The sequence below is a fragment of the Sorex fumeus genome, unplaced genomic scaffold (genome assembly GCF_029834395.1).
Source record: "Sorex fumeus unplaced genomic scaffold, SorFum_2.1 ptg000007l, whole genome shotgun sequence".
Taxonomy (NCBI): Eukaryota; Metazoa; Chordata; class Mammalia; order Eulipotyphla; family Soricidae; genus Sorex; species Sorex fumeus.
Window position 1 is genome coordinate 7,570,548 of NW_026606064.1, and position 25,423 is coordinate 7,595,970.

General features: G+C 40.3%; 1 protein-coding gene and 1 pseudogene across 1 annotated transcript; one reads left to right on the forward strand and one right to left on the reverse strand.

Annotated features, from left to right (window-relative positions):
- Positions 1-1,945: 1,945 nt before the first annotated feature.
- LOC130042946 (olfactory receptor 140-like) lies at positions 1,946-16,441 on the reverse strand (annotated as a pseudogene).
- A 1,781-nt stretch (positions 16,442-18,222) lies between these two features.
- On the forward strand, positions 18,223-19,143 carry LOC130043777 (olfactory receptor 4C45-like). Its single transcript, XM_056136209.1, has one exon. It carries the CDS (start codon positions 18,223-18,225, stop codon positions 19,141-19,143), a length of 921 nt encoding a protein of 306 aa, XP_055992184.1.
- The last annotated feature ends 6,280 nt before the right edge of the window (positions 19,144-25,423 follow it).

Below are 25,423 nucleotides of genomic sequence, written 5' to 3' on the forward strand. Positions count from 1 at the left end.
CTCATTAGGTGTGAATACATGTAAGAGTGTGATTTCTTCCTGTTGTACGTATCCCTTGATGAATAGAAAATAGCCTTCGCTGTTCTTCTAATCATTTTCAATCTGATATTGATGTTGTAGAATACTAGTATGGCCACCCCAGCTTTTTTGAGGGAGTTCTTTGTTTAAAGGATTGTTTTCCATCCTTTAACTTTGAGTCTGGTTTTGCTCTGACTGTTGCGATGAGATTCTTTGAGGCAGCAGAATCTTGGGTTCTGTCTCTGAATCCATTTTGCCACTCTGTGTCTCTTCATTGGTGATTTAGACCATTGACGTTGAGAGAGATTATTGTTACGGCGTTTTGTGTCATCTCACTGTAAGGGTCTGCTATGCTTGTAGGGTTTGTCTTGTCTTATAGTAGCCCCTTTATCCCTTCTTTTAGTTTTGATTTTGAGTCTATGAAGTTCCTGAGCTGCTGTTTGTCTAGAAAATAATGTACCATTTCTTTAAGTTTGAATGAGAATTAGCCGGATAGAATATTCTTGGTGAAACATTCATTTCAGTCAGTTTTTTTACTATATCCCACCATTGCTTTCGGGTGTGGAGGGTTACCTCTGATAGGTCTGCTGTGAATCTAAGGGATGCTCCTTTGTATGTGATTTCCTTCTTTGACCTTGCTGCTTGTGTCTGTATCTGCAGCATTGATCATTCTAACTTTGATATGTCTTGGAGTGTTTTGGCTAGGGTTTCCTTTAGCTGGCTCTCTTCAGGCTCCTTGAATCTGAATGACTGCATTATCCAACTCTGGGAATTTTTCAACAATGATTTGTTTAACTGTAGCTTTTTCATTGGGATTGTTTCCCTGAGCTTCTTTCACTCCAATGATTCTAGTGTTGTTCCTCTTGGAATCATCTCCTAGGACTCTGATTCAGACTAGTGCTATTTTAAGGTCATTTGCCATTGTTTGTTGTTGTCTGTTGGCTTGGTGCAGCTGATCTTCCAGCTCACTGATTCTGCCCTCAGCAGTGGTCATTCTACTGTTGAGGGCACAGACTGAGTTTTTTTTAATCTTCACTTTTCTTGATAGAATTACACATGACCCAGAAAAGTTGGATTTGGGTCTAATGCTTCTTTCAAAGAGTATATTTGTAAACCTGTACCATGGACAATAATTAAATGTCTCATGCCTGTATGCTCAAAAGCACCCACAACTAGCTCTTCCGTAATTGCTTTCACTGTTTGCAGAAAATTAACATTGGAGGTTACCTGATGTGAAATGAGATCACAAAAAATTGTGGATTGTTTTTGGGGTGAGGATTTAGCACAAGCTACCGAGAGTATTTCGCCCCCATGGCAAATCCTGGCAAGCTACCCGTGACATATTGAATCTGCCAAACACAGTAACAACAAGTCTCAAAAAAATGGAGACGTTACTGGGATTGAGCAAATCGATGAATAACGGGAGGACAGTGACAGTGACAGTGAAGCCTATACTATGTAATTCCATGTTATGACTTCCGTCAATCATTATTTTACTATCTTCTCAAAGTCCTACACTTTATATTATTTCTGATATTATTACAGATATCAGTAAGGACCAGAAGAACCTGCTCAATATGTTGATACGCAGAGGTGGAAGAGCTGAATCAGGAACATTTCAACAAGGAGATTCTGCTCAGCATACAACCACCCTTGAGATGATGAATCCATGTCAAACACAAGGGAGAGATGGTACTTCCATAGGCTACAATTTACAGAATAAGCTATTAAGAAATGGAAGTGGCAGAGAACCATCAGACTGACCAATAACACCAGATATTGGCAGATGATACTAGCACCCCCCACCAAGCAAATGGATGATCAACGGGATGACAAGTGATACAAGTGATTCTGAAAGCCTCAGCTGGCCTCTCTGCTCTCATCATGACACTTTGAGTTATGACTCAGAGAACACATATGTCTTCCTCTACCGAGCCTTGTGACTTCCATCCCCAACTTCTCCTTTTTTCCAGAGATTCTTCAAGGCATTCTTCACCTCTGCGTTTCTCAGGGAGTAAATCAGGAGATTAAACATAGGTGTCAAAATGCAATAAAACATAGCCACTATTTTGTCCATGGGCAAAGTAGATGAAGGACTCATGTAAATGAATATAGAAGGCACAAAGAAACAAGCCACCATGGTAAAGTGGGCCCCGCGGGTGGAGAGGGCATTGAGCCTCCCGTCTGCACTGTGGGACCACAGGGACCGCAGGATGATGATGTAGGAGATGGCCAGCATGAGGAAGTTCAGGAGGGAGATCACACAGCTGTTGGCCACCACCAGCAGACCAATGACGTACGTGTCCATGCAGGTCAGTTCCATGCAAGGGGTACAGGTCAAAGACGAAGTGATTGATGACATTGGGCCCACAGAAGGGCAACTGGAGGACCAGGAAAATCTGGACCAATGAATGCAGGAAACCTCCCAGCCATGCCACTCCCACCAGCAGGGTACAAAGATGCCTGGTCATGATAGTTGTGTAGTACAGTGGCTTGCAGATGGCCACATAGTGATCATAGGCCATCACAGTGAGCAGGAATGATCTCATCACTTCCCAAAATATGGGCTCCGAAGAGCTGAGTGAGGCAGCTCTCATAGGAGATGGTTCTTCCCTCATACAAGGAGTCAGCAATGAGCTTAGGGGCTAGGGAGGAGAATAACCGGTGTCAATAAAGGACAGGGGGCAAGGAAAAAAATACATGGGTGATGCCAGAGTAGAAGAGGAGATGATGGTGACTATTATGAGCATGTTGCCGCAAACCGTGACCACATAGATGATCAAAAATATCACAAAGAGAACTCTCTGTACCTCTGGGTGCTGGGAGAGTCCCAACATGAAAAACTCTGTAGATTCTGATAATATTGAGAATGAAGGTAGTGAATTGCCTATGAGGTCAAGAAAGAAACATAATTATGACAGACGAATTCTGGGGGTGTAGGGTGGGAAGGGTTACAAGGCTTGCCTTATGGTAACCAATTCCTTTTTGTGTCTCTAAACACTGTTTAAAATTCTGTGCCATACTCACAGCCACTCTCCGCATGCTCAGACCAAACGTCACCAACTAGTGAACATATTCCTGAACCATGTGGTCGCATTCATGGCCCTGTGACACTTCATAGGACACACCCTACCCATACTTCAAGAGTACTACACCACATCTGATGGGGTTCAAAGTCGGAGGCAACCTATCTTAGAAGGAAATTTTTTAACAGATATATATACATATATATATATATATATATAAAAGCACACAAGGGTCAACCTTTAACAATATGTTAGTCATCTCTTATAGAAGGACTTAATGGCCCTTAGGTGGAATACAAGAATCTTCACATTCTTTCCTCTAAGGATACTTTTTAGTAGCATTTACAGTGGTTTTTCACAACAAACAATTCAAAAATCTATTATTTCGTTTCTGCTTTGGGGCAGGGATTGGGGTTTGGGATGGAAACACCCAAAATATGGTGGCGGGAAGGTGTAATAATGGTTGGATAGGTGTTTGAATATTAAATGTAATGAAATACTGTGAACTACTTTATAAAATAAAAAATTATTTAAAATAAAAAAATAAAAATAAAATTCTGTGCAGAATCATTCTACTAGATACAAAATTATGAGCATCTCTCTATCTAGATCATGATCACGATCATGATCATCCTATTGTTCGTCAATTGCCTCAAGCAAGCCCCAATAACGTCTCCTTTGTCCGAGCCCTGAGATTTTTAAAAAGTGCCATATTCAAGGCTCTTTCAGGGTCAGGAGAATGAGACCCATCATTGTTACTGGTATTTGGCACATTGGGTACGATATGGGGAGTTCGTCAGACTCTGCTGTGTGAGCAGCTTACTTTCGGTAACCTGCCAATTTGTCCAAAGTAAGAATGAGATAATAAGATGTCGTGCAGCCACAAATGCAGCCGCATGCTTCCAAGAACTGGGTTTTATAGTCTCTGGCCTTTGATGGGATTATACGGTGACAGGGAGCCAGTTAGTGGGTGTGTATTTAACTTGAAACCCTAAACTGGCACTGCTGCCCAGTTAGGGAAGAAAGTTTTACACAAGGAATATCTGGCTCATTAGCTCTGTTTTCTGCAAAGTGTCCTCATTCAACACTGTGGGCTTAGAGAAAGTCTCCATCCACTGAAAGGATGATTTGTAAGGTGAAAGTGAGATGGGGATTAGGGTGTTGTGAGCTTTCCACTTCTCTAGGGGGAAAAATATCTCCCCAGACCCCTTGCAACAGCAGTTGTGGAACTGGCCTGTGCCTTATTCACAGACAAGAACAATATTGCTGCCATCACTTAATTGGTCCCTTTGAATACACTTTCGTCTCAAAAGAAGTGCCTTGATTCTGTCTCTACCAAGTACCCAGTATTCTTACAGTACCTATAGAGAGCTCTACAAATTTTCAAAGAATTCATATTCGAAAATTTATATTCCAGAACAAAGTTGGAGCTTTGTCCTGCTTTGTTCTGGAAAACTCAAATAATTGGAACTTCTGAAGTTATTTAGCTATTTTTTAATGTGAAAATAATGGCAACAGACAGAGGGGTATTTTGTGTTTGTTTTTTAGGGCACACCCAGTGGGGACTCAGGGTTTATTCCTGGCTCTGTACTCAGGGATCACTCCTGTTGGTGTTTAGGGGACCATACGGGATGCCAGGGATCAAACCTCAGTCAGCCATGTACAAGGCAAAAGCCCTACCTGCTGTACTATCTCTCCAGCACCATATATATATATATATGTATATATATATATATATATATATACATATGTGTGTGTGTTAATTACTGGTTTATGCAGAAAATTTTCCTAGATTAAGCTTGTGGCCATTTGCACTATCAAAACTCTTGTTCACCACAGATTGACAGCAGTTCAACAGAACTAAAAGAACTCTATTCAAAGACTTCTCTAAAATAATCCTCTTAAAATTCTAAGAAAAATAATCATAAGACAGAAGATTTTATATTTTGCAGATTTATGTCATGAACTTTAAATGACTTAGCAACATTTTCAGCAATCCTAATATGTATCTCTTTAACTATTACCTTTTCTTGATTCTCAAGAACCATTTAAAACTTTATTCACAAAAAAAAATAAAAAAAAACTTCATTCACTTTCTTCAAACATCATTCCCCAATCTCTGCTTTCCATATTTAACTCAAAAGCTGCCTAGCTTTTGAAAAAACCTTACTGAGAACTGTGTTAAAGCTCGCCTTCTTCCTTCCTTTCTCCCTCTCTCTTATTCTCCTTTCTCCCTCATTTTTTTCTCTCCCTTTCATAGAATTAATATCCGCTGCACTCTGGGAGGACCCTTCTACCTTCTTCACCTGGGTTTCCCCTAATATTGCAGGTATAGGTCCAATCACTCTCAGCTTCTTCTCAGAAAACCAGGAGGAATGATAGAATATCTGCAAGACTTTTACAAATCAATAAGATCAAAAGATACAACCCCATGGAATTGGAACAATGTCCAACATAAAACAATATCATGGAAAGTGGCAGGTCAGGGATCTCCTCTTTACCCATCTGAGATACATAATATAGATTCACATAAATTCTACTTGTGCCTGAATTAAATCAAAGGAACTTTCTACCCTGAGTTTTCTGTTCAGAGGGAAGAAAGGTATCTCTCATATGTGCCTGGTGAAAATGTATAATGTACTTCAAAGAGATTTTCTCTAGTAAATATATAAATTCATAATTTCTAATTCCTATGAAATGATGTTTCCTTAGCAATTCATGGATAAAAAAGAAGTTTTGAATCAGAATAAGATTTGGCTGTCAGTTAACCAGTACTAATATTTCATGAGCAAAGCTGCATATTTTTCTTCAAGATTATTACCCATGATATTAGGAACCCTCATTCACTATTTATGGAAATATCACCTGTTCTAACGTCTTTATAAAGAAATAGGAACGTGTCTCTAAAAACTTAGAATTGAACTTCCATATGACCCAGAATTTATTTCTTGGAATCTACCCTAAGAGCCCCAAAATGCTATTTTTAAAAGATCGTTGTGACCTTATGTTAATTGCAGCAATACTCACCATAGCCAAGATCTGGAAACAACCCACATTTCTAAAATCATATAACTGGATAAGAAATTGTGAAGAAGTGTATACACAATGGAAAAATATTCAGTTATTAAAAAAGATGTAATAATACAATTTTCAATTATGTGCATGAAACACGAAAATATCATGCTGAATAAACTCAGAAAATAAGGGCCAGATGCAGAAAAATCGCATACATATATGGGATAAATAGAAACAAACTAAAGGAATAACAAATGGCGGAGGGCAACAGAACCTGAAAGTTGATCTCAGAACTGAGCTTATACAGAGGGCAAGAGGAGATGGATGTCCAAGGGCAGTGTCCAATGCCCTTGGACATTAGTAGAGGTCATTGCACTTGATCACTTGATCACTTGACTTCCTGTTAATCATTGATTTGCTCGAGCGGGCACCAGTAACGCCTGCATTTGTCCCTGTCGTGTGCTAGTGTAGCCCAATGGCGTCTGTTCGTTTAAAGAACATGAAGAGCCTCAAACCAATCCTTCAGGATCTTGACGAAGAAGACTGACCATCTGGTACGTGGGCGGCCACGCGGTCTTTCCACGTTCTGTGAAATCCAGTCAGTAATGGCTCTAGTCCAGCGGTCGTCTCCAAATCTCATTACATGCCCAGCCCATCTGATTTTTGATGCCTTGGTAAACGAGACAGCGTCCCTGATTCTTGATCATCGATGGAGGTCGAGACTCCAGATTCTTTCTCTCATTTGAGTGAAACGTGATACTTCAAGCATAGCTCTTTCGATTGCTCTTTGGGTGACTGGAATAGCATTCTCATCCTGTTTGCGTAGGTCCCAGGTCTCTGAGGCGTATGTTAATGCAGGAAGAATAGTGGAATCAAAGAGATGTGCCCGGAGCCAGAGGTTCTTCGTCCTCTTAGCTATTTCTTCGACGTTCTTGAAGGCATTCCAAGCCGCTCCCTTCCTCCTGCGCAACTCAGGTGCCAGGTCATTTGTCATGTTGACTTCTTGACCTAGGTACACATAACTGTTGCATTCGGAGATGGTCATTCTTTTAAGAGCGATTGGAGCATCAAGAATGAGGCTGTTTCTCATAAACATTGTCTTTGTGAGATTCAGCTGTAGTCCGACCTTTCCACACTCATGGTCAAAGTCGGACAGCATTTGTGCCGTTTGGCTAATGTTTGGTGTTATTAGAACAATGTCATCAGCAAAGCAGAGGTAGTGTAGTTGCCGATCGTCTATCTTCACTTCCATTCCTTCCCATTTCAGTCGTCGCATGACGTTCTCGAGGGTGACACTGAAGAGTTTCGATGAAATGGTATCACCCTGACGAACCCCTCTCTTGACATCAACGATTACTTCTTTGTAGAATGGTGAGATCCTGATAGTGAATCCATTATACAGCTCAAGGAGGATCCTGAGGTATAGAGTTTGAATGCCCCGATTGGCTAGGGTTTCAATGACTGCTTCCGTCTCAACAGAATCAAAGGCCCTCTTTAAATCAATGAACATTAGACATAGAGGCATCTTGAACTCCCGAGAAAACCTCAATGAGCTTGGTTATCGTGTGGATGTGGTCGATGGTGCTGAATACTTTGCAGAACCTGGCTTGCTCGCATGGTTGTCCTTCATCTAGTGTTCTGCCAATCCTATTCAGGATGACTTGAGTGAACCGCTTGTATATGACAGACAATAGACAAATTAGGCGATAGTTGCCAATGTCGTGGATGTCTCCCTTCTTGTACAGTAGTACAGACCTGCTGGTTTTCCATTGGGACAGAACTTTGCATTCAGACAGGTAGGATGTGAAGTGCCAAGCCAGCATATTGATGCTTGCTGATGGCAGGTTCTTCAGGTGTTCAGGTCTGACCTTGTCTGGCCCTGGTGCCCTTCACTTCTTAACCTATGAAATGGCGTGTTGGATTTTGGAAGGGAGAACATTGGAAATGACATATCCATCCTGTGGAATTTGGTATGTGGGCATGGCTATCGAAGAGATCTGAGTAGAAGTCATGGATAATCTTCTCCATTACCCTTCTGGAAGATGTGATAGATCCATCAGGATGTCAGAGGTTAGTCATCTTGGTCTTGTAGTTGGTGAAAGACAGGCAGGCATTACGAATGCTTTTCCCGGCTTCTGCCGCATCTACTGGCACTTCTGCTCTTCTCTCTTTGAGGTCTTCCTTTATCGCATCTCTGCACTGCTGTGTGAGCTCGGACATTCGCTTGCGGTTGCCTGAGGCATGTGCCAAACCACGTTCGCCAATAAGCTCAAGAGTTTTCGAAGACAGGCATTATTTTTTTTGTGGTTATTTCTCTCAGCGTTCCTTGTACAATCATGGAGGTGCTGAACCAGTTAATCGTATTCCTCATCAATGTTGTCAACAACGGCATCTTCCCATGTTGCAGCAATAGTGTCAAAGAGCTCCCAGTTGGTCGTCATTCTGGGAGTTCTCTTCTTAAACATTGCAGCCCTTTCTCCCCGTTCCGTGAAGTAGAATTTTGCACAAAGGAGACAGTAGTCTGATCCCATTTGGAATTGTGGTTCAACAGCAACATCGGTCAGGCAAAACCATCGATTGAATATGATGTGGTCCATTTCGTTATGGAACTGTCCAACGGGAGATTCCCATATCCAACGTTTAGATTCAGCCTTCTGAAACTGTGAGTTACCATGGATGGTCTTGGTCAACATAAGACAGTCTCTCACACTGTTCATTCCATTCTAGGCCATGGGTCCCGATGTGGAGTTCTTTGGCTGATCTTCTCAGTCCTATCTTGGCATAAAAATCACTGACAATGATCTTGTAGAAGGTGTAGTCTTCTTTATAGAACTTCTCCAGCTCCATGTAGAACTTCTCAATTTCTCCTTCATCATAATTGGATGTTGGTGCATAGACAGCGAATATAGAAACTGCCAACAGTGAGCACATCTATTCAAGTGTAAACGTCTGGTTCGGGTTGTTAGGCATTCGAATGAATCAATGCTCATGGCCAAGTTAGCGTTGACAAGGTCTCTGACGCCTCCAACACCTCTTTTTTGCATGTCCCGAGGAACAATTCTTCTCCATCCTTGAGAAGGATGACACTGGTCATTGCACTATTTGCATAAAACAATATTTGCATAAAACTCTGTTATTAACTGTATTTTATTTTATTTTTTTTTACTTTTATTTTATTTATTTATTTATTTATTATCATTTTTTTATTAGTGAAACACCATGAAGTACACTTATAGACTTATAAATTTTTGTGCTTGGGTTTCAGTTATACAATGATCAAGTACCCATCCCTCCACCAGTGCCCATCCTCCCCCACCACGGGTCCTAGCATCCCTCCCACCCCCCATCCCCCCCCCCGTCCCACCTTGCCGCTGTGGCAGGGCATTCCTCCCTGTTCTCTCTCTCTTCTTTTGGGTACTGTGTTTTGCCAGAGAGGCATTGAGTGGCAGTCATGTTTGGTCTATAGACCACTTTTAGCATGTCTCTCCCACCCTGGGAGGGTCTTCACAACACCCTTTATTTGGTGCTCTCTTCTCTATCTGAGCTTCCTTCTCACCTAGCACATGTGGCTGGCCTTCAAGTCATGGAGCAAAATTCCTGGTACTAATCTGAGCCCTTCCTGGGTGTTAGTCTCCCGTTTTGTTGCTTTATGTTCCCCAGATGAATGCAATCTTTCTGTGTCTATCCCGCTCTTTCTGACTCATTTCCCTTAACATGATACTTTCCATGTAATACCACTTGTATGTAAATTTCATAACTTCATCTTTTCTAACAGCTACATAGTACTCCATTGTGTAAATGTACCAAAGCTTCTTTAACCAGTCATCTGTTCTCGGGCACTCAGGTTTTTTCCAGATTCTGGCTATTGTAAAGAGTGCTGCAATGAACAAACAATTGCAGATGTCACTTCGACTATACCTTTTTGCCTCTCTGGGATATATTCCCAGGAGTGCTATAGCTGGGTCAAATGGGAGATCGAATTCTAATTTTTTGAGAATCGTCCATACTGTTTTCCAAAAGGGTTGGACCAGCCTGCATTCCCACCAGCAGTGAAGGAGGGTCCCTTTCTCGCCACATCTGCGCCAGCACCTGTTGCTTTTGTTCTTGTGGATATGGGCCAGTCTCTGTGGTGTGAAATGATATCTCATTGTTGTTTTGATCTGCATCTCTCTGATGATTAGTGATGTAGAGCATTTTCTCATGTGCCTTTTTGCCATTCGGATTTCTTCTTTGCGAAAGTTTCTGTTCATTTCCTCGCCCCATTTTTTGATGGGGTTGGGTGATTTCTTCTTGTGTAGTTTAACCAGTAACTTGTATATCCTTGAAATCAACCCCTTGTCAGATGTGTATTTGGTGAATATTCTTTCCCATTCTGTAGGCTGTCTTTGTATTTTGGTCACTGTTTCTTTTGAGGTGCAGAAGCTTCTTAGTTTAAGATAGTCCCATTTGTCTATCTCTGTTTTCACTTGCTCGGCCAGTGGCGTGACGTCTTTGAAGATACCACTAACTTCAATATCGTGGAGAGTTTTGCCAACTTTGTCTTCAATAAACATTATGGATTCCGGTCTGATGTTGAGGTCATAAATCCATTTCGATCTTACTTTTGTGCATGGCGTTAGGCAGAGATCTGAGCCCACTTTTTTGCATGTAGCCGTCCAGTTTTGCCATCATCAGAGACTACTTTGAAAGTCTGTATGCCACGAAACAAGAGAACCTAGAAGAAATGGATAAATTCCTGGATTCCTATCATCTCCCAAAGCTGAAGCAAGAAGATATAGAGTACCTGAATAGACCTATTCACATCAAGGAAATTGAAACTGTAATCAAAAGTCTTCCCAAAAACAAAAGCCCAGGTCCAGATGGATTTACTAGCGAATTTTTCCAAACATTTAAAGAGGACCTATTGCCAGTTCTTCTCAAGCTTTTCCAGGAAATTGAAAAAACGGAAACTCTCCCAAACAGTTTCTATGAAGCCCATATCTCTCTAATACCAAAAGGAAACAAAGACACCACAAGAAAAGAAAACTACAGGCCAATATCCCTGATGAACACGGATACGAAGATTCTCAACAAAATACTAGCCAATAGAATTCAACAACTCATCAAAAAGATCATACATCATGACCAAGTAGGATTCATCCCAGGGATGCAAGGATGGTTCAACATTCGGAAATCAATCAACATAATCCATCATATCAACAAAAGAAAAGATAAAAATCATATGATCATATCAATAGATGCAGAAAAAGCATTTGACAAGATCCAGCACCCATTCATGATGAAAACCCTTGCCAAAATGGGGATAGAGGGGACTTTCCTCAATATAGTTAAAGCCATCTACCACAAACCTACAGCAAACATCATCCTCAATGGGGAAAAACTGAGAGCCTTCCCCCTAAGATCAGGGACGAGACAAGGATGCCCACTCTCTCCACTGCTGTTCAATATAGTACTGGAAGTACTTGCAATAGCGATTAGGCAAGAAAAAGATATTAAGGGCATCCAGATAGGGAAAGAAGAAATTAAGCTCTCACTATTCGCAGATGACATGATACTATACTTAGAGAACCCTAAAACCTCTACCAAGAAACTCCTAGAAACAATAGGCTTGTATAGTAAAGTGGCAGGCTATAAAATCAATACCCAAAAATCCATGGCTTTCCTATATGCAAATAATGAAAGAGAAGAAAGTGACATGAAGAAAACAATTCCATTCACAACTGTGCCCCAGAAAATCAAGTACCTAGGAATCGCCTTAACTAAGGAAGTAAAGGATCTGTACAAAGAAAACTACAAAACGCTACTTCGGGAAATAAGAGGACACGAGGAAATGGAAAAATATCCCCTGTTCATGGATGGGGAGAATCAACATTGTCAAAATGGCAATACTTCCCAAGGCACTGTACAAATTCAATGCAATCCCTATAAGGATACCCACGACATTCTTCAAAGAAATGGAGCAAACACTCCTGAAATTTATATGGAACAATAAGCGCCCACGAATAGCTAAAGCAATTCTTGGGAAAAAGAAAATGGGAGGAATCAACCTACCTAACTTCAAGCTCTACTACAAAGCAGTAATAATCAAAACAGCATGGTACTGGAACAAAAGCAGAGCTGCAGACCAATGGAATAGAGTTGAATATACTGACATCTCCTCCCAAACATATAATCATCTAATCTTCGATAAGGGGGCAAGAAAAGTGAAATGGAGCAGGGAAAGCCTCTTTAATAAATTGTGCTGGCAAAACTGGACGGCTATATTAACTGTATTTTAAATGATGGTGCATCAATCAAACTGGGACTGGGAAGTCAATGCAAATACTTACAGACATAAATATATGTACAGGAACCATAAACTTCTCAAAGAAAATATACCAGAAAATCTTTATGACAATTATTGCACATTGATTTACTGAATGACACAAAAGCACAAGTAACAAAAGAAAAAAATTGGAAACTAGGGAAATTGGTGGTGGGAAATGTATGCTGGGGAAGGAACAGGTGTTGGTACAGTGTATGACTGAAACCCAATCATGAGCAATTTTGTAACTGTGTATCTCACAGAGATTCAATTAAAAAAATTGAAATTTGGGGGACCAGAGCGATGGCACAGCGGGTGAGGTGTTTGCCTTGCACGTGGCCGACCTGGGTTCGATCCCCGGCATCCCATATGGTCCCCAAAGCACTACCAGGAGTAATTCGTGAGTGTAAAGCCAGGAATAACCTCTAAGCATTGCTGGGTATGACCCAAAAAAGAAAAAAATAAATAAATTGGCTTCTTTAAAAAAAAATTTGGAGTGCATCAAACTGAAACGTACACCAAATGGAACAATGGACAGAACGAAAATGCAACAGACAGAACAAGTAAAAATATTTTCAAGACATATTTTTGATGAGGACTTTTTATATCAATAATATATGAAGAACTCAAGCAAAGATAGCCCAATTCTTTTAAAGAGCAAATGACTTGAAAAGATATTTCGATAAGTTGTCTTGTTCACACAACATTGTTAATGAATATAATGCCATCAAATAAACACCAAAAGAGAGACAGTGGTAAATTTTATATTGCATAATATTTTTTCAAGTTAAAATAAATATCAAAGGAGAGGAATAGATTGTAAGTAAAGTTGGCAGCAAATGACAAAAAATTAATTGCTGAAGACAAAACTGAGGGCATCACTGGTATATTTGGTTCTAAACAAAGGGGTGAGATGTTTGGGATAAAGTAATGGTTGATAACAAAAGTTGGTAATTTGGTGCAGGATTTCAGGGGTCTATTTAGGTCTTCAACTATCGCAGAAGCAAAGAAAGAGATGACTGTAATACAGCCTTCTTTTTCAAGTGTTTCTATTCTCTCCGGATGCCTTGATACAGCTATTGTTTAACCGTGATTTTTTTTCAGTGGCTGCTCCATAGGAGCCCACTGTTTAACTGTAAGTCACCTGATTCTTTGTGGGGTAGACAGAATAGCTGTATACCTCTAAACACTCCATTAAAATCTGCCATATAAACACTCAGCTCAAATGAACTTGATCTCTATAACTTTCAAACTTCTCAAGTCTCTGCTAGGATATCTACAATCTAAATCTCCTCAGTCAACTACTAAAACTATCACAAGCAAAATAATTCAGAAGTAGAAACACAACAAAGGATGATCTAACTCACAGGTGGTATAAAAAGAAAAGAAAATGGACAATGTCCAATGAAAACCAATGCTCATCATACTCTCAGAACTGAGCTGGGGTTATCAAGTGGGGTATGTGGAAAGCAGTGGAGAGATGTTGGCACACTGATGCTGGCCCTGGTGTGGTAATATTGTATCCCTAAAACATTAATCTTTACTCTCTTGTAAACCAATAAATTGGTTTCCAATATCAATTTGCTCAATAAGATATTGCCTCAATAAATTTTAAATATCTTTTAAGATAAAGAGGTTTAAAACTGCACTCTCCCCATAATATGCAAATAAACTTGATATCGGGAATCTCCCATCTGAGAGCAACTATGCTATTTAGAACAAGTCTCACAATGGAGACGTTGCTGGTGCCGGATCGAGCAGATCGATGAACAATGGGGATGACAGTGACAGTGACAGTGACATGTTTGCAGAGCAAACAACATGCCTCTGTCTAAAATCTACCCCTATCCTGGTACAGATTCACCAATGAGGTTGCAACAAAGTTCTATAATAGGTTCCCAACTTACCTTACCCAAGTCTCATCCTAAACTATTGCCAGAGACATGTTTAAGAAAAGTAACTGCATTTCTAAAAATATCCTCTAATGATGTTTGTGGGTGCCAAGTGGGAGAAAATATCTTGACTGATGCTTATTATAATAAGGCCAATTATAAAACCTCTGAGGATTTGAGAGGTCAATGCAACAAAAATCCTTGTATTTTGGAAATGTCTATTTAAACCCTTCTCTAAAGTCAACAGGAAAAAATGATGAAGAAGGCCCTTGAAGTAAATAATGACTGCAGAGCTATGTACCAACAAGCTGAAGATTTGTTTGAGAGGCTCAACTCCCAAGCTGAAGGTGGATTCGAAAAGGGGTTTAAACAAGCAGCAGAAGAGATTCTCTCCACACTGCTAGTCAACTTTTGGGGTAACAAAATTTTGACAGACTTAGTTTGAAAAACCAGTGTCCCATGAAGTAGATTTGATACACTGATACATTATTCATGTAGTTCCATAGACCAGCATTACCTGGTTTGCATAATTGTTCTTTGTTCCCCTTTTAATTTGCATCAGGTTTCATAGTAAGAAACCTGAGAAAAATCAAGTTGGAAAATGCGTTTTATATTTTCATAGGAAGACAAGAAGGTGAATTAGTGACAGAATCCTAGAGCAATGGAAGTTTTCTAATTTTTTTTTAAAATTTAACTGCATTTTTCTGAATAGTTACCAATAAATAATGGGACTCAAAATAAATTAAAATGCCCCCGATTGGGAGAGTTGTCTAAAAATAGAAGAAGTCCAGTGTCCTGCCTTTTCTTCATGGAGATTGTCAGCAGCTCTGTGGTCTCTGCTTGGAGGGAAAGAAAGCCGTGAACGAACTCAAACTAAAAACTGTGGCATCCACAAACTAAGCCAGGTTAGTGATAACTAAATCCCTTCCCCAATATCTAAGCTGATAAAATTTAGTCAATTTCTTTTCCCTAAAATTGTTTTACATTTATATCTGCTGACTTAACTGTAATATTTCTCTGAAAAATAATTAAGGTACAATTCTATGAAAATATTAAGAGGAAATAATATCCATGATCATATCAAACAAGATGCTGGCTATTCAGAACTTCCAAACATTGTGATTTGTGTATAAGCCTAAGTGGGTTAATCCTATAGATTTCTGCTTCTAATGATGGTACATGTTTTGTAAACTATGACTTTTCTGTAACCTCTTTTAAGCTGACATTTGTACATAGAAAGTATTTAAAATTATTAATTACATAGTCCACATAACAGGAAACATGGACAGAGGAAACAACTCAGAATTCTTTCCTGAGTACTGAAGCCATCTTCTTCACTTTTATAAGCTGAGAGTTTATGTTGCTGGGTTTTGTGCCAGAAAGATAATCTTAAATCAAAAAAGTTAAAAAGGCTATGAGTTTTGGCATGGATGCAGGGAATCAGAAAAGGAGAGAGAAAAAAAAAGTTTATCCATTTTATACCATCATTATGTACTAACTCTAGAAAATTGATGTATATATCATTCAAAAATGAATACATTAATAAATCTCCAATATTTATACCCATTAGTATTGAAATAGAATACTCATCTAAATTGACTAAATGTATGTCAAAGAAAAAAAGGCTTTATTTCATATGGCCAAGAATTTCTGTCTTGTACATAATGCATTCTGGGAAACCTACTTTAATTTAATTTACAGAATATGTTTAAATACATACTCCAAAACATTAATTTCAAGTATATACTCCAGAACATTATTCTAGATGTGATAAAGACCATTTGTACAGAATTCTTTTTATTGGAATAACATGAGATTTGTAATCATACAATTAGAACACTTCATAATTTTCAGTCATACAATGCTCCAATACTCATCCCTTCACCAGTGCAGACTGCCCACAACCAATGTTCCCAGTTCCCAGGAGACAAATGTCTCCTGCCCACTTCCCCACACCACCCCAGTCCCTGCACCCTGCTTCCGATAGCGACTCTCTCTCTCACTATCTCTCACTCTCTATCTCTCTCTCCCCACCACTCTCTCTGTCTCCCTCTCAGTCTCTCTCTTTCTCTGTCTCTCTCTCATTTTCCTTTTGGGCACTGTGTTTTGCAATGCTGCTACTGAAAGGGTATCATGCATATCACTTTACCTCCTTTCAGGACCCAGTTGTTGTCCAGAATGATCATTTCCAACTATCATTGTCCTAGTGGTTCCTTCTCTGTCCCAACTGCACTCCTCCTTCCCCTTTGTGGCTAGCTTCCAACCATAAACAAGTCCTCCTGGCTCTTTTTCTACTCTTTGGTTATTATTATTTGGTTATTATTCCATGTTTATATATAGATATAGATATGGAAAGATACATCCCACAAATGAGTGCAATCCTTCTGACCCATTACTCATCATGTCACTCTCCATATCCATCCATGTGTAAGCACATTTCATGACTTCATTTTTCCTAACGTCTGCATAGTGTTTTGTGATATCGCTGTACCAGAGTTTCTTGACCCACTCATCTGTCCTCAGGCACTTGGGTTGTTTCCAGATTCTGGCTATTATGAATTTTGTTACCATGAACATAGGAGTGCAGATGGCTTTTCTACATTGGGTTTTGGGGTCACTGGAGCATATTCCCAGGAGTGATATTGCTAAGTCATATGGAAGCTCAATTTCTAGTTTTTTTAGTAATATCCATATTGTTTCCCAGAAAGGTTGGACCAACATACCCAAAAACTTTATCTAAGAAATTTTCAGGGGGAGCTGGAGGGATAGTACAGTGAGTAAGGTGTTTGCCTTGCATGCTGCTAACCCAGGTTGGATCCCAAGTTTGATTCCTGGCATCCCATATGGTACCCCCAGCACCATCAGGAGTAATTCCTGAGTGCAGAGTTAGGAGTAACCCCTGAGAGTTGCTGGGTGTGACCCAAAAAGCAAAAAAATAAATAAATCAACAAAAAATTAAAATATATAAAAGAACCAAAAAAAATAGAAAGGAATTTTTAGGGATGCTTGCACCTCTCACGTGTCCATATTCATATGTGAAAAGTGAAACTGAAAGAGAGAATGAAGTTGACCCAGACTCAGACACTGTTCACTGAGTGAACATTCATTAATGGACTGTTACATAGATAGGTCCTTGGCATCATGAAGGATGCTCTATCTGCAGCTGACTCTGTGTTTGCATGTGCATTTGTTTGACAGGAAAGAATCAAGTCACTAAAAATAGCTGATAGAGAGCTACTAAGGCATAAAACTTTCATGTCAGACTCCAGTTATTGGTTTGAATTCAGGTAACATACATTTACAGAAACAGGAAACAGGATCTTAGAAATACGATGTTACCATTCCATACTTACCATCAACACGGTTGTGACCCAAAAAGTTCTGTCACTGTCACTGTCCTCCCATTGTTCATTGATTTGCACAACCCTCTTTGTCCTCTTCCCTTCTTCCTGGGTGATCTCAATTCTGTAGACAAAGATTAACCTTGTTTCACGTGGAAACTTCATATACCACACATGAATGAAATCATCCGGTCTTTAACAGTTAACTTTTTAGAGAATATTAACAACACATACCTCTATATAATCATGCCAATAAACATAAGTCCAAAACGTTTACTGTTCTTGAGATCTGTGCACCAAGAAGGCCTATTAAGGACTTTTAGAACTAGATTGAATGTTTATAACTGAAAGTCAACTTTCATAACGACATGTTCCTTTTACTGTGGTGTCCGGCCAGTGGTGGTAGTATTGCCACTATTCAATTAACATAAAGATAAATCTAACTCCAATTTCTCCTCACAATAATCTTCTAAACAGCAGAGGTACATAAAAGGTATAAATCCAACAACCCTGAGGATCAGTTAATGAATATTTTATGACTAAATTTTAGTTACCATCTCTCAAAAATTCTTTGGTTCTTCCAGATATATCTCATGCTCACAAGCCAAGCCGAATCTAAGGGAAGGATGAACAATGTCACTGAATTCATCCTACTGGGACTGACTCAGAATCCAGAACTGCGGATACTCCTATTTCCTATGCTTTTAATTGCCTACTTGATCACACTGGCAGGCAACCTGCTCATCTCAGTCACCATCTTCATCAGCCCAGCTCTGCATTCTCCCATGTACTTTTTTTTGTCTTATTTGTCCATGATAGATGGGTTCTACTCTTCTTGCATGACACCCAAAATGATCTTGGCCTTGATCTCTGAAAAGAACACTGTGTCCTTCAATGCCTGTATGACTCAGCTCTTTGTAGAACATTTATTTGCTGGAGCTGAGATTATCTTGTTGATGGTCATGGCCTATGACCGCTATGTGGCCATCTGCAAACCCTTGCATTACATGACCATCATGAGTCGTCCTGTGTGCAAGTTCATGGTGGCAATGGCTTGGATGTTAGGGTTTCTTCATGCAGCGATCCAGCTTTTGTTCATTGTGCAGTTGCCATTCTGTGGCCCCAACATCATTGACCATTTTTTGTGTGATCTAATCCCTCTCCTGAGGCTGGCCTGTACAGACACTCACATCTTGGGGCCCCTGATAGCTGCCAACAGTGGGTCAATGTGCTTGCTCATTTTTTCCATGTTGATGACATCTTATGTCATCATCCTTTGTTCCCTGAGGAATCACAGTGCTGAAGGGCGTCGCAAAGCTCTGTCCACCTGTGCCTCTCATGTCACTGTAGTCATCTTATTCTTTGTTCCCTGCACATTCCTGTACCTAAGGCCTGTCACCTCCTTCCCCATGGATAAGGCTGTGAGTGTGTTTTACACCGTAGTAACTCCTATGCTGAACCCTTTAATCTATACCCTCAGAAATGCAGAAGTTAAAAATGTTATGAAAAAACTCTGGGAGAAAATAAGAAAAACTGGAGAAAAATAAATATTTTAAATGAATTAGTGATCTAGGGGAAAAAGAAATGATATTGTATACACATATACTTTCCTTATTTGCTGATTGAACATGAAGGGTCAATTTTCCATCTGAATCCATTTTTTCAAGTCTATACATTATGGACAGGATTGACATACCCAGTAAGGTTTAGATCAGAGTGTCTAGAATTTTGATGATTTTGCAACCTTCTGAAATGTCTAAATGTATTTGAAAATGGTGGGGGGGGGGGGAGGAGTACTGTTCAAATCCAACTTGGATTAAGATAAGCGTTGTACCTTAACAGTCATCAAACATTTTTACTACTTTAATGAACATATGGTCAAAAGTATCAAATAAAGTTTTAAATTTCCATGATTCAACAATAATATTCTTGAATACTTTGCACCCAGAAAGTTGTCTTTAAGTTATCTTCAATTTATTGACTCACACACTTTCTTTGTGCCATTTGAGAAATCATGAATTTTAATTTTAGTTATTATATCTTTCCAGTCACCAATTTTTAAACTGTATTCAATGTATACCTTGCATTTCTTTGCTTGTTATTTGCCTGTGGCGTCATGGTTGTAATGTCTGCTTTAAAGTCTTTATCCAAAAATTTCAACATCCATGTCATAGCAAGACTGGAATATACTATTATTTATTTTCCTTTTAGCTTAAGAGTTTCCTCTTTTAAACTATAGTCCATGGGGCTGAAGCAATAGCACAGCGGGTAGGGCGTTTGCCTTGCATGCGGTTGACCCAGATTCAATTTCCAGGATCCCATATGGTCCCCTGAGCACTGCCAGGAGTGATTCCTGAGTGCAGAGCCAGGAGTAAACCCTGAGCACCGCCGGTTGTGACCCAAAAAGTTCTGTCACTGTCACTGTCCTCCCATTGTTCATTGATTTGCTCAAGCGGACCCAGTAACATCTCCATTGTGACAATTGTTACTGTGTTTGGCATATCGAATATGTCATGGGTAGCTTGCCAGGCTTTGCTGTGCAGGCGAGATACTCTTGGTAGCTTGCCAGGCTCTCCGAGAGGGGCGGAGGAATAGAACTCAGGTCATCCATGTTGGCCACTTGCAAGGCAAACGCCCTACCCGCTGTGCTATTACTCCATCCTGACCCAAAAACCAAAATAAAATAAAATAAAATAAACTATAGTCCACCTATACAATGGAAAACTATGCAGTTATCAGGAAAAAGAAGTCATGAAATTTTCTTATATATGTATGACAATTCATGGAGAGTATCAGGCTGAGTGAAATGCATCAGAGGGGGAGAGAAAGGGACAGACATTAAATGATCACACTCATTTGTGGGATATATAAAACATAGTATGAGACTAATATCCAAGGACAGTAGAAATAAGGGCCAGGAGTATTGGTCCATGGCTGGAATCTTGTCGCAAGAGGATGAAGGGGAGGGGCAGAAGGGCAGAAAAGAGCAGAGAAAGACAGAGAAGGAACCACTGTGACAATGATAGTTGGAAATGATCACTCAGGATAAGAATTGAGTGCTGAAAGGAGGTAAAGGAACAGTCATGATAACCTTCCAGTACCTGTGTTGCAAACCATCATGCCCAAAAGGAGAGAGAGAGAGAGAGAGAGAGAGAGAGAGAGAGAGAGAGAGAGAGGGGTATCTGCCATCTGCCATAGAGGCAGGCTGGGATGAGGGGTGGCAGAACAGAAACTGGGAACACTGGTGGTGGGATGGGTGCTGGAACATTGTATGACCAAAACCCAATCACGAACAACTACGTAGCTTTGTATCTCACAGTGATTCAATTTGAGAAAAAAAAAGTTTCCTATTTTGTGGCCTATGGGGGCTGAAACAATAGCACAGTGGGTAGGACATTTGCCTTGCACACGGTCAACCCGGGTTCGATTCCCTGCATCCCATATGGTTCCCCAAGCACTGCCAGGAGTAATTCCTGAGTACAGAGCCAGAAGTAACCCCTGTGCATCACTGGATGTGACCCAAAAAGCAAATAGATAGATAGATAGATAGATAGATAGATAGATAGATAGATAGATAGATATTGACTTGGATATATTTCTTCTAACCTATGATACTCTGAATATTTTTTAAATTAAGTAGAATGCTGAAGTTCTTTCAATTTTAGTTTTAGCAGACAGCTGGTTAGTTTCAGGTTAAAATTATTTTTTATTAAGCACCATGATTTTTTCTATTAATGAAACACCATGAGGTACAGTTGTAGATTTACATATTTTTGTGTTTGGGTTTCAGTTATACAATGATCAAGTACCCATCCCTCCACCAGTGCCCATTCTCCACCACCAATGAACCCAGTAGCCCTCCCACACCCCCATTCCACCCACCCTACCCCACCTCTATGGCAGGGCATTCCCTTTTGCTCTCTCTTTCCTTTAGGGTGTTATGGTTTTCAATAGAGGTTTTGAGTGACCATCGTGTTCGGTCTATAGTCTACTTTCAGTCCGTGTCTCACATCCCAAGAGAGTCCTCCAAACGCCCTTTACTTGGTATTCCCTTCTCTATCTGAGCTGTGTTTTCCTCCAGCATGTGCTGCCGGCTTCTAAGCCTTGGAGCAGACCTCCTAGTACTTATCTCAACTATTTTTGGGTCTTTGTCTCCCATTCTGTTACTTTATATTCCCCAGGTGAATAAGCACCATGATTTTTTAAAGTTATTCACAGTTGAGTTTCATGCATACTATATTCCATTACCAATCCCACCACTAGTGTCAACTTCCCTCCACCAATGTGCCCAGGTCTCTTCCAAACCCTGTCTCCTTGGCAGACACATTTTTTTCAAATTTTATTTTTATAAATTTGTTCCCCCCTAAAGTAACAAAATAGGAGACTAACTCCCAAGAATAACCAAGATAAGGACCAGTAGATTCACTCCATGGCTTGGAGGCCAGCCACACATGCTAGGGGAAAAAGCAGCTCAGATAGAGAAGGGAGCACCAAATAAAGGGTATTGGGAGGATCCTCCCAGGATGGAAGGTGCATGCTGAAAGTAGACTATAGACCGAACATGATTGCCACTCAATGCCTCTTGCAAACCACAGCACCCAAAAGGAGAGAGAGAACAAAAGGGAATGCCCTGCCACAGAGGCAGGATGGGATGGGGGGAAGGGGGGTGGGAGGGATACTGGGACCCGTGGTGGTGGAAAATGGGCACTGGTGGAGCGATGGGTACTCAAACATTGTGTAATTAAAAACCAAGCACAAAAATTTGTAAGTCTACAACTGTACCTCATGATGTTTCACTAATAAAAATTTAAAAATAAATAAATAAATTTGCTCCTCCCTATACTGTTTCAGGGGCTTGAGCCATAGCACAGCGGTAGGGCATTTGCCTTGCACGCAGCCAACATGGCCGACTCGAGTTTGATTCCTCTGCCGGCACGGCAGAGCCTGGCAAGCTACCCGTGACGTACTCGATAAGCCAAACACAGTAACAACAAGTCTCATGATGGAGATGTTACTGGGCCCACTCGAGCAAATCGATGAGCAATGGGAGGACTGTGACCATGACCGAAACTGTTTCAGAAGATATGCAGCTGCCAGGGGGGTGGGGAGCAAGGATCCAATTATTTATTTTGTAGACTTTTGATCTATCCTGTTTTAGGCTGTGTTTAACAGTGCCTGTCTGCCAGGAGCTTATGACATTTCCAGTGCCTGTGTTTACTCCGTGTGTTCTGTAGTGAGGATTTCACAGTGAATTGTTGGAATTCTGGCTTTCCAGCACTTAGACTGCAGCTAACATTGATCTGTCAGTCTGCTGCTCTTCTTCAGACACTTTGCTCTCTTCTCCCAAGCCTGTTGGTTCATCTAGCGTACTATACTCTTTGTGAGTTTATTGTCTTACTATTTTACTGATGGGCTGGAGCGATAGAACTGCCGGTAGGGTGTTTGTCTTGCACACGGCCGACCTGGTTTTGATTCCTCCGCCCCTCTCAGAGAGCCCAGCAAGCTAACAAGAGTATCTCGCACACACGGTAAAGCCTGGCAAGCTACCCATTATGGATTCAATATGCCAAAAACAGTAACAACAAATCTCACAATGGAGACGTTACTGGGCCTGCTGGCCCTGAGTAATTTGCCTGAGCAACTCGATGAACGGGAGGACAGTGCTATAGTGCTAAAGTTTCACCTAATTTTATTATCTTCCCATGATTATTTATTGCATTCAATATTCCAGCACTAATCCCACCAGCATTACATTTTCCCACCACCATTATTTCCAATTTTTCCAACCACTACCCAATCCCCATGCACATTTTTTAATTTGGCTACTGTAGTTTGGATCTCCTGCTTTCAGTATTATTGTTTTTTACTGGTTCTGTGGTTTAGATACGTAGATATATCAAACCACTTTCTTCTTGCTCCCTGCCTCGATTTCTTTCCTTCTCTTTCTCAGCTCTACAATACACAGAGAAGATTAGGTATCTCTCCCATGGATACCCAGCATTCCCTGTCCTGTTACTCTAACGAAATTTCTGACCTATGTTTTGTGAGGCAATCTAGGGTCAAATTATTTTCAGATCCTCTGATGCCATACTCAGCGCTATCCCATACGAACGCCACCTAGGGGTCATCCGGTAAATTGCCTGTTAACCTACCCAGGAAAGCGTTTTCAGGAGTGTTTTCAGGTCAGATCTACACGTTCACCCACTGGACGGAACTCTGGAATCATACACTACCAGGACTGATTCCTGAGTGCAGAGCCTGGAGTAACCACTATCACTGAGTAACAAGTGAGAGAGACAGACAGACAGACAGAGACAGAGACAGAGACAGAGAGACAGAGACAGAGACAGAGACAGAGAGACAGAGACAGAGACAGAAAGAGAAGAGAGAGGAGAGAGAGAAGAGAGAAGAAAAGAAATTGTTTCCATCCTGATGACAAAATTGCTTTAAAATAGAAGCTATGGGGTTTGGGAAACTCAAAGGGCTGAAGTTCATAGGTGAGGCTCCCTAGATTTGAGAAAGTTAAGTTCTCTGCCCTCAGATGGAAATGACAGATCATAGTTAGTGTGGATAACAGTCCTGTCTTTTCAACATTTTCAGATACATTCATTGTATACTATTATTTAGCTCAGTCAAACATTTCTCCTCCAATCACTACTGTTCGAACTTACAAAAGAATAAATTTAAGGTGGATCCCCAAGAAAACTTCTTCTCAGATGTGTAAACATCAGGGTGTATGTGTCTATTCTTAGAGACACAGCTTGATGAAAAATTTAGGTTAGTAAAAAAGACTTCTCAGCAAAATAAGTACCACCAACCATTCTATTTATTCTATGTGATGGTGGGAAGATAATGAAATTAGGTGAAACTTGGAAGAGATCTGACATTTAATAATGAAACCCTTGAGAAAATTGTTGTATGAAATATTGCTCATTCTCAGAGGACACAGATAAAATACAGCTAAGAAATTCTAAGATGTGGCTAGCCTTTTAAAATTATATCCGCTTTAATAATAGCTTAGGAACTTGAATAAAATACAGTGCAGCATATTGAAATATCAAATGACTTTTCTGGGGTTGGAGCAATAGTGGGTAGGGCATTTGCCTTGCACGCAGCCGACCTAGTTTAATACTCAGCAACCATATAGTCCCTTTGAGCACTGCCTGGAGTACTTTCTGAGGGTAGAGCTAGGATTAATCCCTGAGCATCACTGGGTGTTACCCAAAAAGCCAAAAAATAGTGACTTTTCTCCATTAGCCTCACTATCACTGTCACTTTCCTCCCATTGTTCATTGATTTGCTCGAGTGGACCCAGTAACATCTCCACTTTTTACTGTGTTTGCATATCAAATAAGGGGAGCTTGCCAGGCTTTGCCATGCGGGCGAGATACTTTCGGTAGCTTGCTGGGCTCTCCAAGACGGTTGGAGGAATTAAACCTGGGTCGACCTGGTTGGCTGAATGCAAGGCAAATGCCTACCGGCTGTGCTATCGCTCCAGCCCCTCCATTAGTCTATAAATATGTAAAGACTTTATATCAATGAACATTTTGATATTAATTGATTTTGCATCCCTGAGATAACTCCACTTTTGTGGAGTGTTAATTAAATTACTGATTATGATTTTCTAGTATTTGATTTTTCACATATATTTGTCAAGATTTCCATCTTCTTCTTCACCTTTCTTGATAGAATTACACATGGCCCAGAAAAGTTGTATTTGGGTCTAATGCTTCCTTCAAAGAGTACATCTGTAAACCTGTACAATGGACGATCCTTAAATGTCTCATGCCTACATGCTCAAAAATACCCACTACCTGCTCTTCTGTA

What these genes read in the sequence shown, in the direction of transcription:
- LOC130043777 (XM_056136209.1), top strand. Translation starts at nt 18,223, where the DNA reads ATGAACAATGTCACTGAATTCATCCTACTGGGACTGACTCAGAATCCA.